At 51.8% G+C, this 11,376-nt stretch overlaps 1 protein-coding gene across 5 annotated transcripts in view; it reads left to right on the top strand.

Moving 5' to 3' along the window:
- Positions 1 to 1,411: 1,411 nt before the first annotated feature.
- PIEZO1 (piezo type mechanosensitive ion channel component 1) overlaps positions 1,412 to 11,376 on the top strand; it is a 106,620-nt gene continuing 96,655 nt past the window's right edge. For 3 of the 5 annotated variants that reach the window (XM_030581617.1, XM_030581618.1, XM_030581615.1), the window contains exon 1: positions 2,870 to 2,990. In XM_030581617.1, coding sequence (XP_030437477.1) covers positions 2,927 to 2,990 — 64 coding nt within the window. In that variant the 5' untranslated portion in view covers positions 2,870 to 2,926. Of the gene's footprint in view, positions 1,794 to 2,868; positions 2,991 to 11,376 lie in introns of those variants that run through there. The other 2 variants (XM_030581616.1, XM_030581619.1) reach the window with 2 other exon arrangements.

Raw genomic sequence — 11,376 nt, 5'->3', positions numbered from 1 at the left:
GAACCCCATCTAGCTCCAGATCAAAGGACTGGAGAGGTGTGAGAGTTGGCTGCTGGAAGGAATCGAAGGAGGAGGTGAGAGAGAGGGATACCTTGAACCAAGGGGTTCACTGCAGCTTGGCTGGGCTCTGGGCTAACCAGAATGGACTATGCTTTAACCTTCATTTGTGTACGCTACCCTAAGGACTTCCTATGCTGTCTATCATTTCGTGAATAAATCTTACTGTTCTGACAACGCTGTTTGTCACTGCAAATGTGAACGGAGCTCACAATGTGAAGCAAGTGTGCTGAAGGCTCAGAGGTCCAGTCTAAGGAGGCGGTGAAGATGTATGTCTTACCCTGGAGGAAGAACGAGACACCCAGAGGGTCTGGCGCCCTGAAGGGTTTCCTCCTAGAAGGTGTTCCAAAGCTGGAGCTGGAGCACTGATCCTGTGGATCCAGGACAGTTGGTCCCAGGATATTAGAGAGACAAGATGGATGAGGTACTCTATTTTATTAAACCAACTTCTGTTGGTGAGAGACTCAAGCTTACCCAGAGCTCTTCTTCAGCTCTGCCAAAGGTACTCAGAGCATCACAGCTAAATACAAGGTGGAACAGATTGGGTAGCATAAGTTAATACATTTTTAAAGGGACTATTCAAAGTGAAATGGCTCATTAATACCCCTGCAGTCATAGGGGAAATTAAAAAAAAAAAAAGGGCAGGTTTGTTTTTTTTAGCAGGTTACAGATTGTTGTAATGAGCCATAAATCCAGTGTCTTTATTAAGCCCATGATTTTTGCTATCTAGCAGAGTTTTTACCCCCAGGCTCCTCTTTTGAAGGTGTGTGTGCAGGTTTCCTTTGAGGATGAGAACTGAGAGGTCAGATATGGAGTGATCGGTCTGTAAAAAGGGTTTGCCCACAAGTGATAGGGTGTTTTTGTCTTTTATCATCTTCCGGTGTGAGTTCAATCGAGTGCATAGTGACTGTCTGGTTTCACCGACATAGTTGCTATTGGGACATTTAGTGCACAGGAGGAGGAACACTGCATGTTGTGTTCAGCATGTCTAGGACCCATGGATCTTAAAAGGTGTGTTGTGGGGGGGGGGTTGATCACTGTAGCAGAGGAGATATGTCTGCAGGTTTTGCATCTATTGTAAGTTGGATACAATACTGGAATTGGTCCCCAAGGCTTATCCCTGCTTCTCGCCAGGTCCTGAAAACCCTGTCCACAGATAAGCTTTCAACTAGCAATAATCACACACTGGTTTGCACTTCATCTGCAGTACTGCTCTGGTGGGTTGGCAGTGCCCTGAGTTGGTGAGCCCTGGTCTGTGTGGATCTTGCTTTTGATGATGAGTGTAGTGTGATTATGGGTTGTTTGAAGGCCAGAAGAGGGGGCATGGGAAATATTTCTTTCATGATGTGGCCTCCATTGAGTTACGGGTTATAATTGTTTAATAATGCCCCCTTATGGGTTCCACTGTGGTGTGGTAGGTGACAACTAGGAGATGCAGCCAAAGGTGGTTGTCTCTGCCCATTGAAGCAGGTGCTTTTGGAGTATTTGGGTGGCCTATTTCATGCTGCAATCTACATCTTTGGTGAAGTGTCCCTGTCTGGTGAAGGCGGTTGTCAGCATGTTAAGTTGTGTATCTTGGACTTTCTCCTGGGAGCATATTCTGTGGTATCTGAGGGGTTGGCTGGAGACTGGAGTGGTTACTGGATCTGCAAAGGTTGGTGTGGTGATCGGTTGCCTCTAGGCTCCAATTCTGAAGCTGATGGTGGTGCCCAGGAAGTTGGTGGTGGTGTGTGAGGGTGAGTTTGATGGACGGGTGCTGATTGTGGAAGTTGTGGTGGAAAGGGTGGAAGGCAGGTGAGCTCTGGCTAAGGTTCCTGGCATATGGTTCTGATTGGCGGAGGGGGGGAGAGGATTCGCTGTTAATTTGCACAAGGCACCTCTCAGATCGGTTTCTCCTTTTCTAAACGGCAGCAGGGACCAAGGCTATGATCCGATCCCCCTTCACGGATAAAAGGGGTCTCCCAACGCTCCCCCTCCACTAACTAAGCCACCCAGCCCGCAGTCTGCTCCTTGCGCAGGGCAGCCCGAAGTGCAGCAGTGGCACAGCTCCGTCCCCTTTCCGCCAGGGCAGGGGCCACCCAAGGCAGGGTGGGTGCTGGGTGCTCCCGGCGCTAGGTGGTGCTGGCTCCCCGGCTGAGCGCGGCGGCTGCCCGGGGACGGGCAGGGAGTGGGACCCGCTGGCGCAGGCCAGGGGGGCCACAGCAAAGCGCAAGTTGGACGCACGGCGCCTTGTGGCCGCAGCTTGCAGAAGCCGGGGGGGGGGGGGGCACAGCTGTAGCTTCCCCAGGAGCCCTCCCCGCCAGGATAGGGGAGCCCCTGCCCGCGCAGCGCCTCCCCCTGGGCAGGCCGGGTGTGCACCCAGGGAGCCGAGAGCCCGCCGCTCCCCGGCGGCCCTGCCCAGCCCATGGGGGCTGAAGGGAAGCGGCCCGGGGCTGGGCAGGGAGGAGACCGCGCCTACAAAGACCCGTGGGAGAGCCGGGCCCAGCCCGCCGAGCTCTGCCCCTGGATAAATCCACCTTCTTCCTTCCCCCGCATCAGACTTTCCACTGGAGCCGCGGGCCGGGCTGCTCGGCTTACACACGAGCCTGCGCGGGGCAGCGCGGCTGGGGCGGGAGGGGGCTCCGCGATGCCGCGTGGTTCCGCCCCCCGGGCTCGGAGCGGGCCCCGCTGATCGGCCCGCAGGAGGGGGAGCCGCGCCCGGGCCGAGACTTTCCCCGCGGGAGCTGCCCGGCACCAAGGGATGGTTGCGCGCGGAGCCAGCCGGGGCTCCCCCAGCGCCATGCGCCGCGGGCGGCCCCTGGGCTCGGCCTGACCGCGGGCGCCGGCGGGGAGTCTGGGCGCCTCCCGGAGCCTGAAGCCGCGCGGCGGGATGGAGCTGCGGGCGCTGTGTGGGGCGCTGTACTGGCTGGTGCTGCCGCTCTCGCTCCTGGCCGGTGAGTAAGGAACTGCCCCCCCGCCCCGTTTGTCAGAGCCGGGGAGGGGGCGCCCGCTGGGGTCCAGGCGAGGCCGAGTGGGTCGGGAGTTCCCTCTGGGGACTCGGACAGTCCGAGCCCCCTGCGGCCGGGACCGGGCTGCTCGCCGCGCGGGGGCTGGGAGGTTGGGGTGTAGCCGTCCAGTCCCCTCCGTGCATGTGGCGCTGGGAGGCGTCGCCTGGAGAAACTTTGTGTCGGCTCCGGGCTCTTCTGCTTCCCGTCCCTTTGCACATTCCTCGCTGCGGGTGGGCGGTCCCGCGTGGGGAGCTCGCCGTGACTCACCTGCACGCGTGGGAGAGCCCCGTGGGATCTCGACCTGTCCAGTCACTCCGCACGCAGCACGTGTGCTGCATGGCTGGGCCGCTCGGAGCAGCGCGGGCAGGTCCACGGAGCGAACTGGCAGCAGGAGAGAAACGGGGCCAGGCCGACCCAAGGGAGGAAGGGGGGGGGTCACTCGATATAAAAACCACAGCTCGGTCTCCCCTTTTCTTTTCCCCACCCACCAGTCCCTGAATTGCTTCATGTTGACTCTAGGTTCATCCCCAGCGGCAATGACCCAGCCCATAAGGGGCACCCCCCCCATGTGGGGCACCACCCCTCTGGCTTTCCTCTTCATTTCAACAGTCTTTCTTCCCCACCTGATGGGGCCTTAAGAAAAGACCCCCCTGTCCCATCCCCACCCTTCTAGTTGGAGGGGACTGGGTAGGAACCCAACCATGTTCCTGTCTTAGCCTGAAGGGCCCTTGTTTAGTGACCTCCCATGGGTGAGAGGTTAGCACAGATCAGTGCTTCTCAACCAGGGTACATGTTCCCAATGGGGGTGGGCAGAGGTCTTCCAACAGATACATCCGCTCACCAGGATATTTGCCTAGTTTTACAACAGGGGACATAAAAAGCACTAGGGACATCAGTACAAACTAAAATGTCACACAGACCATGGTTTGTTTATACTGCTCTGTATACTATACACTAAAACTCTGAGTGCAATATTCATATTCTAAGTGATTTCTTTTATAATTATATGGTAAAAGTAAGCAGGTTTTTAGTAACACTGTTCTATGGCCTTTTTGTATTTTTATGTGTGAAGTTGTAAGCAAGTAGTTTTTAAGTGAGGTGAAACTTGGGGTGCACAAGACAAATCTGGTTCCTCAAAGGGGGACAGTAGTTTGGAAGAGCGGAGAGCTGCTGGCACACAGGGTGGAACATGGCAGTCCTGGCTAGTCTGTGTGGGTTTATATTCCTACGCATGGTCTCTCTAAAGCTGCTTACTGGGCACCTAGGTACTATGGCAACCAGTGGCATGCAAATACTCACACTAATTTCCCCCTACTGTTACTCACACCTTCTTGTCAACAGGTTGAAATGGGCCACCCTGATTACCACTGCAAAAGTGGTTTTTCCTCCTGTTGATAATAGCCCACTTTTAACTGAATTGTCTTGACCCCCCCACTTGGTAAGGCAACTCCCATCTTTTCATGTACTGTTATATATATCGTCCTACTGTATTTTGTGCTTCATGCATCTGATGAAGTGGGTTCTAGCCCACGAAAGCTTATGCCCAAATAAATGTGTTAGTCTCTAAGGTGCCACTAGTACTCCTGTTCTTTTTCTTTTTGCTGATACAGGGCTACCCCTCTGAAATCTGTTACAATAGTGCAGGGCTCGGCAGCCTTTCAGAAGTGCTCTGCCGAGTCTTCATTTGTTCACTCTGATTTAAGGTTTCGTGTGGCAGTAATACACTGTAACATTTTTAGAAAGTCTCTTTCTATAAGTCTATAATATATAACTGAACTATTGCTGTATGTAAAGTAAATAAGGTTTTTAAAATGTTTAAGAAGCTTCATTTAAAATTAAATTAAAATGCAGAGCCTCCTGGACTGGTGGCCAGGATCCAGGCAGTGTGAGTGCCACTGAAAATCAGCTTGTGTGCTGCCTTTGGCATGCATGCCATAGGTTGCCTACCCCTGCAACAGTATGTCATCTTTTGAAGAGTGACTGACTTGTCTATTACCACTGATGTGCATGGCACATTGGAGACATATAAGAAACCACGGTCCCTACCCTAAACAGCATGTTTGAAGAGCAAACTTGCATCAAAGTCCTGAATGTATAGAGTGGGATAAAATCAGGTGTCATACTTTCCAAGATCCTTTGTGTTCATGCCCTGGGTGAACCTGACTTTCTGCTGTTAGGCACCTATGGAACTCATTGCCAGGGGATGTTGTGAAGGCCAGAAATGTAACTGGGTTCAAAAAAGAATCAGATGAGTTCATGGAGGACAGGTCCAGCAACGGCCGTTAACCAAGATGATGAGGGACACAACCTCATGCTCTGGGTGTCCCAAAGACTCTGACTGCCAGATGGTGGGACTGGATGATGGGATGGATCACTGAATAATTGACCTGTTCTCTTCACTCCCTCTGAAGCATCTGGTTCTGGCCAGTTTTGGAAGACCGGATACTGGGCTAGATGAACCATTGGTCCGACCCAGTATGGCCATTCTTACATTCTTAGGATCTGTTGTCCCAAGACACAGGCTTAGGGGGTAGAAAAACAAGCAACTTTGCGTAGTGCTGCTGGGGGAGTAGCTCTTACAAATTTTCCCCAGGCAGCAGGGAAATGTATTGAATCAGTGCAGGCCCGCTGCTGACAAACATTCTCTTTACTTGACTTGCCTGCAGCTAGGTGAGTGGGACCATGCCTGTTAACAGGACCTTGTCAAGAGGTTTAGGTTTGCAAAGGAGTCTGCTGTGTCCAGTGGATGGGGTACAGGACTGGGAGTCAGACCTGGCTGCCGAGTCTGTCAGGGAACCACTGTGAGAACTCAGCCTCAGGGCCTCCGATTCCTTATCTATTGAGTAGGGACCGGGATGCTTGTCGGTGAAGTGTTCTGAGAGCTGCTGGTGTAAAACTAGGTGCTTTATTCCAGGTTTTTTAGCTCCCAATCCAGTGACCTTTCCGATAGCACTGTCTGAGGTGTGGAAGTGTCTCAGAACAAACAAGCAGCATGTGTGGTAGGATGTCAGCATCGCAAAGCACAGTGGTGCAAGACCCAGGGCCATGCTGCCCTCAGGGGAGGGTGACCCAGCTGGGGAAGGAACTTCTGGAGATTAGAATCAAGCAACTGAGCACTCATGGAAATGCTGCAAATCCTTCCTCTTTGATAAAGCTTTTCTACCACAAGCAGAATGATCTATTCCACATCAGCCACTCCTCGGCAGAACCTCCTGGCCCTTCTCCCGGCGGAACTCCAGAGATAACGAAGTCCCTAATGGTCTTCATGTGTTGTCAATCTGGCCTAAGTGGAAGGCACCCAGCTACTGTACTGGTGAGTAGCAGTACAAAACCCTAAGACAGAGGTGGTTTTAATCATATCAGGTGGTAGTAAGAGGTGTTGGGTTTTTTTTTGAAGTGAGTGTCATTTTGGCAAGAGTTATTATTCAGAATGATAAAACATAGTGAGTCCTACCAAGGCATGAGTATGTGAAGTAGGAAAAAGTTGTGATGCTGGAGTCTGTTGCATCACTTGGCTACCAAAGTTTCTTTTCTTAGAAATCTAACTTCAGACAGAGGCTGGGGAGGAAGAGTAAGAAGTCTCTGCATGCATCAGGCCAGCCAGTATTTCAGAAATATTTAAAAAGCAAACTTCTGCTCATCCCTGAGCTCTTTCTGTTACTCCAGAGTTTACTTTTGCAATCTAATTTCCAGAAACTTGTGAGAGAGGGACTGACTGGTGTACGGTGATGCAGGCAGCTGTTAGAAAATCTCTGCTGAGTTTCCAGGAGTTGTGCTAATAGCCTGAAGAGTGCAGTTTTGACTAATTGTGGCTTTTCCCCCTAATCCATTCACTTAGCCCAGAGAAAGTATCAATCTGTTAATAGAACATTCTGGGTAATTTATATGCTTGCGGAAAACCCACCTCGGCTGTAGCAACTGGTTTTCAGAGGTCAAACCAATAATACAAAGCTGCTTGCAGACCGTTTTAAGCAATGTTGTTCTTTGGAGGCAGATGCACCACCAGCCTGAGCAGCCGTTTGGCCAGTAGTCTGGAAAATACCAGTGTCCTGAGACTTAAAAAACAGAATCAACTCTTTCAATCTGTGCTGCTCTGTGAAGTAAGTTAGTTGACAGTGGACTGTCAGTTTACTTTTAAATAGACACTAATGAAAAGCCCTATTGGGTCATCCAGCCCATTGCTCTGCAAATGAAGGACTGCCCTCAACAACTTCCTTGTGTTTGTCTGGCCAAATTTTGAAAAAGTCCCAGGCTAAGGGGCTTTCGCCATTTCCCCAGGGTGATGAACCACAGCCAAAGACATCTTTAGATTCTAGTTACAAACTGGGAGGCTGTGGGGCAGGGGGGAAGGGTAGGTAGCATGTGGCTTTCCAACCCAAATTCTGTGGCAAACTGCTGCTTGGAGGAAAAAGGAGAGCAGTTGAGGGGGAAACCTGCAGCTGTGAAAAGCTGTAGTGTGACTCTTCTCCAGTAGGTCAACATTGCTTGACTACTTTTGCCAGCAGCAGTGGCACCTCCTCCAGTTAATAAACTGAAACTGACTGCCATGAGCTGTCAGGCTGCATTGGGATCACAGCAGGTCAGGATGTGATTTACAGGGATTCAGGTGGCAAAGTGGGCTTTCTTGGCGGTTAGAGAAAATCTGACTATCTCTTTAGTTGACCTTTTTTTTTTTTGGTGGCAGAGGTGTTTTAAAAAGTTGCTGACTTCCTATTTGTTCTAGCATGTGTGTGTGTCTCTAGCAGTGACTCACTAGTGTGCAGGATGTGAGAAGATAATTATAACTCTGCCTGCAAACACCACTACGAGAGTGTGTCCATGTGCCTGTTACAAACCCACTTTTTTGGGTGTTAACCACAGCCGCAAGAAGTTGATGTGGAGCCTTTCAGGCTGGAAGCAAGGATTTGTTTCCCAGATTCGCTTCATGTTGGTTTGGGCATCTTGGGCAGACGCACGGTTATAAAATATACAGGGGCAGATCCTCACCTGGTGTCAATTGGTGTAGCACTGTTGCCTTCGGTGAGGCCTACTGTCCTGTCGTTTTCACTAGTTGAGGTTTTGGCTGCTTGTGTGTGTTCACAATGGATATAATCTCTTTCTACAAGAGACTTCCTCTGCGTGCCCCTGGAGTTGAACAACAGCTGAGATTGTTTAGACTGAAAGAACTTGTTCGCTGTTCAGTCAGCTTTGACAGTGACACGAGCCTTGTCAGTTTCACCTTCTGCCCTGGCCTAGTGCTGGCAGCATTTGCTTTCACAGCACGGCAGGCAAATATTTAAAGCCCCAAAACTGTGTTCTTTGAAATCCTATTAAAATTACTTAACTTCCCCCTGCATATGAGGTTCTGTAGTGGTTTCTTTACACTGGGAAGTAGCCACTGTCCTTTTTAGTTCTAGGAGATCAAATATAAGACTCTTGAGTGTGCTCAAAACTGTTTTTTTCAGAATGGAACGAACGTTCAGATGACCAGCTCCCAATGTGATGTGGGGAAGAATATTGTGAAACGCCTGCCAAGTTATTTCCTTCTGAAAAAGGCTGTTAGGCACGTCTGTGGTACTGAACACCACTGTGCCTGAGTGCTTCGCAAACACCACCGATAAACCCCACAATAGCTTTGTGAGCTTGGGCAGAACTGTGCATTCTCTGGATGGGGAAACTGAGGCACAGAGAGGAGACCTCACTTATCCAAATTCACACAGTGAGTCAGTGGAAGAACCGTTGATAAAACCAGATCTCCTTACTCCCTTCCAAAATCTAGAATGTAACCAAGGTCCTGCAGCTTCTTTCTGTACAACATCTCTAAAACGTAACTGCTTGTCCCTGCTCTAGTCCTCTCCTTTCTTGACCCTTGAATCATCACCTCTCAAGTCTTTGATACTCCTCTCTCCAGTCCATCCAAATCTCCCTGGCTGAATCCTCTCCCCTCCCTGTAGTGTCACTTTCCTGCCTCCCTTTTGGGGTGCATGTGAACTGTACACTCTGTGTTGTCTCTTCCCAGGACACTGCCCTGATCATGTGTCTACCCTGGTCCCATCCTCATCTCTGCCATTGCTGCCAGCCTCCGTCCCCCTTCGGTCTCTTTTCACTATTGTCTCTGCTGCCAACAGCCTTCCCAAATCTTGTCCTCTTCCTCACCCCCCTCACTTCAGCTACTCCTGCAGCCCCTCTCTGGAAGCACCACCTGGGCGGGCATCTGACTGGCAGCCCAGAGTGCTTGGCTTGGCTCCAGGCACAGGTCCAGCTCCATAACCTCAGTACGGTTCCTCCAGAGCGCCATGTCCATGTCGCCCGCGCTAACCTTGCTTCACCCACTAGCCTCGGCTCCTTCCTCTTTCTGCCCCTTTGCCTGTAGACTGTTCCTCTTCTAAGCAGCTTAGGGCAGGGAGCTTGTATGTGGGAAACACCTGGCACATTTACGGTGCTACATAGGGGGCTGCTTCCTCAGAGCTATTTCCTCACTGGTCCCGCCCAGCTGTCTCCATTGTGCCAGACGTTCTGCTCTTGGTCATAGGCAGTAATTGTGACTGGAAGCCCCTGTGCGCACACACAGATCCCAGGGCAAGGCTTGACATGGCTGGGGCCTGTGGCTGGGGCAGGCGGGTGCACTCGGACCCGATCTCGGCCTGCAATCTCATGCCCACAACAGGGAAGACAGACGTGTGGTGATCAGCGTGACGTGTATTAAAGCTCTGTGTAGACGAGGCCATAGCTTCAGCGTGTGTTTGCTGGTGGAGGTTCCTTGTCTGTACTAGAGTTTTGTTTAACATAATGACTTTAAAATGACAGAAGTCAAACTGCACAGCTTGGAGTACCAGGACCCGAGCAGACTCCTGACTGTGAGGAACTGGCACAGAAACTGCTTCTCGACTGCCCTCTGTCCACACCAGGACAGTGCTCAGGGTGGGATAAAGACCCCGCTCCAATGTGACCTGCTCTCGAAAGGCCTCATTTCCCTGGGTTTCTGCCTCTCTCAAGTGTTCTGTGTAATACAGGAGTCCCCTTGACCCCACCTGTTAATGATGTAAATTTAGGGGGTATTTTTAGGGGTTTCTCTCCTGGACGAGCCCAGGTGTTGGGTACTGGCTGCTGTTTACCAGCCTCTCTCTTTTAGCTTTTTTTTTTTTTCTTCCTGAAATAAACACTCCATGAAGCAGGCTCCAGCCAGCGGCTCCACTCGTCCCGAGCTGCTGCTTGTCCGGGAGAGTGGGCTGCACAGCCAGGCACCTTCTGTGGCTGGGTTCTTATTTTAACTAGACGAGAAGTGAAACGGCCTCAGTGTCTGCTTTCTATGGGCAGGGCCTCAAATCAAAAACTAACCGGTGCTTGTAACAAAGTGCCAGTCTGCGCAGTGTGTGCGGGTGTGTGTGTGTGTGTGGTGCCAGTGTGTGAGGGGGTGTGTGTGGTGCCAGTCTGCGTGGTGTGTGTGGGTGTGGTTCCAGTCTGCGGGTGTGTGTGGTGCAGTTGTGTGTGTGTGCATGTAATGCCAGTCTGCGCAGGGTGCGTTTGTGTGTGTGTGTGGTGCCAGTCTGTAGGGGGTGTGGGTGTGTGTGCGTGTGGTGCCAGTCTGGGGGGTGTGGTTGTGTGTCTGTGTGTGCGTGTGGTGCCAATTTGTGGGTGTGTCTGTGTGTGTGTGTGGTGCCAGTCTGCATGAGGTGCGGTTGTGTGTCTGTGTTTGTGGTGCCAGTCTGCTCGGTGGGGTGTGTGTGTGTGTGTGTGGTGCCAGTCTGCGGGGTGTGTGTGTGTGTGCTGCCAGTATGCGGGGGGGGTGTGGTGGTGTGTGTGTGTGTGTGTGTGTGTGGTGCCAGTCTGCCTGGGGTGTGTGTGTGTGTGGTGCCAGTCTGTGCGGGGTGAGGTTGTGTGTCTGTGTTTGTGGTGCTAGTCTGCGCGGTGTGCGGTGGCATGCGTGTGTGTGTGTAATGCCAGTCTGCGCCGTGTGTGTGTGTATGCGTGTGGTGCCAGTCTGCGGGGTGTGTGCGTGTGGTGCCAGTCTGCAGAGGGTGTGTGTGTGTGTGTGTGTGTGCACGTGGTGCCAGTCTGCAGGGTGTGTGTGTGTGTGTGTGTAGCATATATGCATGTACAAATATGTCCTCTGTGCAGGGTCCTAAACCAGCACAAGTTTCTTCCCTGTGGGCTTTGCTTAAAGGCCTGTGTGTGAGCGCACCTGTAGGACCTCGGCCTTGCACCCTGCACCACCTTCTCACAAGCCCTATCTCTGTGCAACATCCCGCCCCCCGGACAGTTTTGTCATCTTGCAAGGCTGGCTTCAGTCCTGCCCGTCTAGTTTTTGGTTTCACTTTGCTCCCCTCCCATCTCTTCCAAGCCCCTCCTGTCC

Source organism: Gopherus evgoodei, chromosome 12, assembly GCF_007399415.2.
Source record: "Gopherus evgoodei ecotype Sinaloan lineage chromosome 12, rGopEvg1_v1.p, whole genome shotgun sequence".
Taxonomy (NCBI): Eukaryota; Metazoa; Chordata; order Testudines; family Testudinidae; genus Gopherus; species Gopherus evgoodei.
Note: the sequence above shows the minus strand (reverse complement) of the source record. Positions and strands in the feature narration are given on the sequence as shown.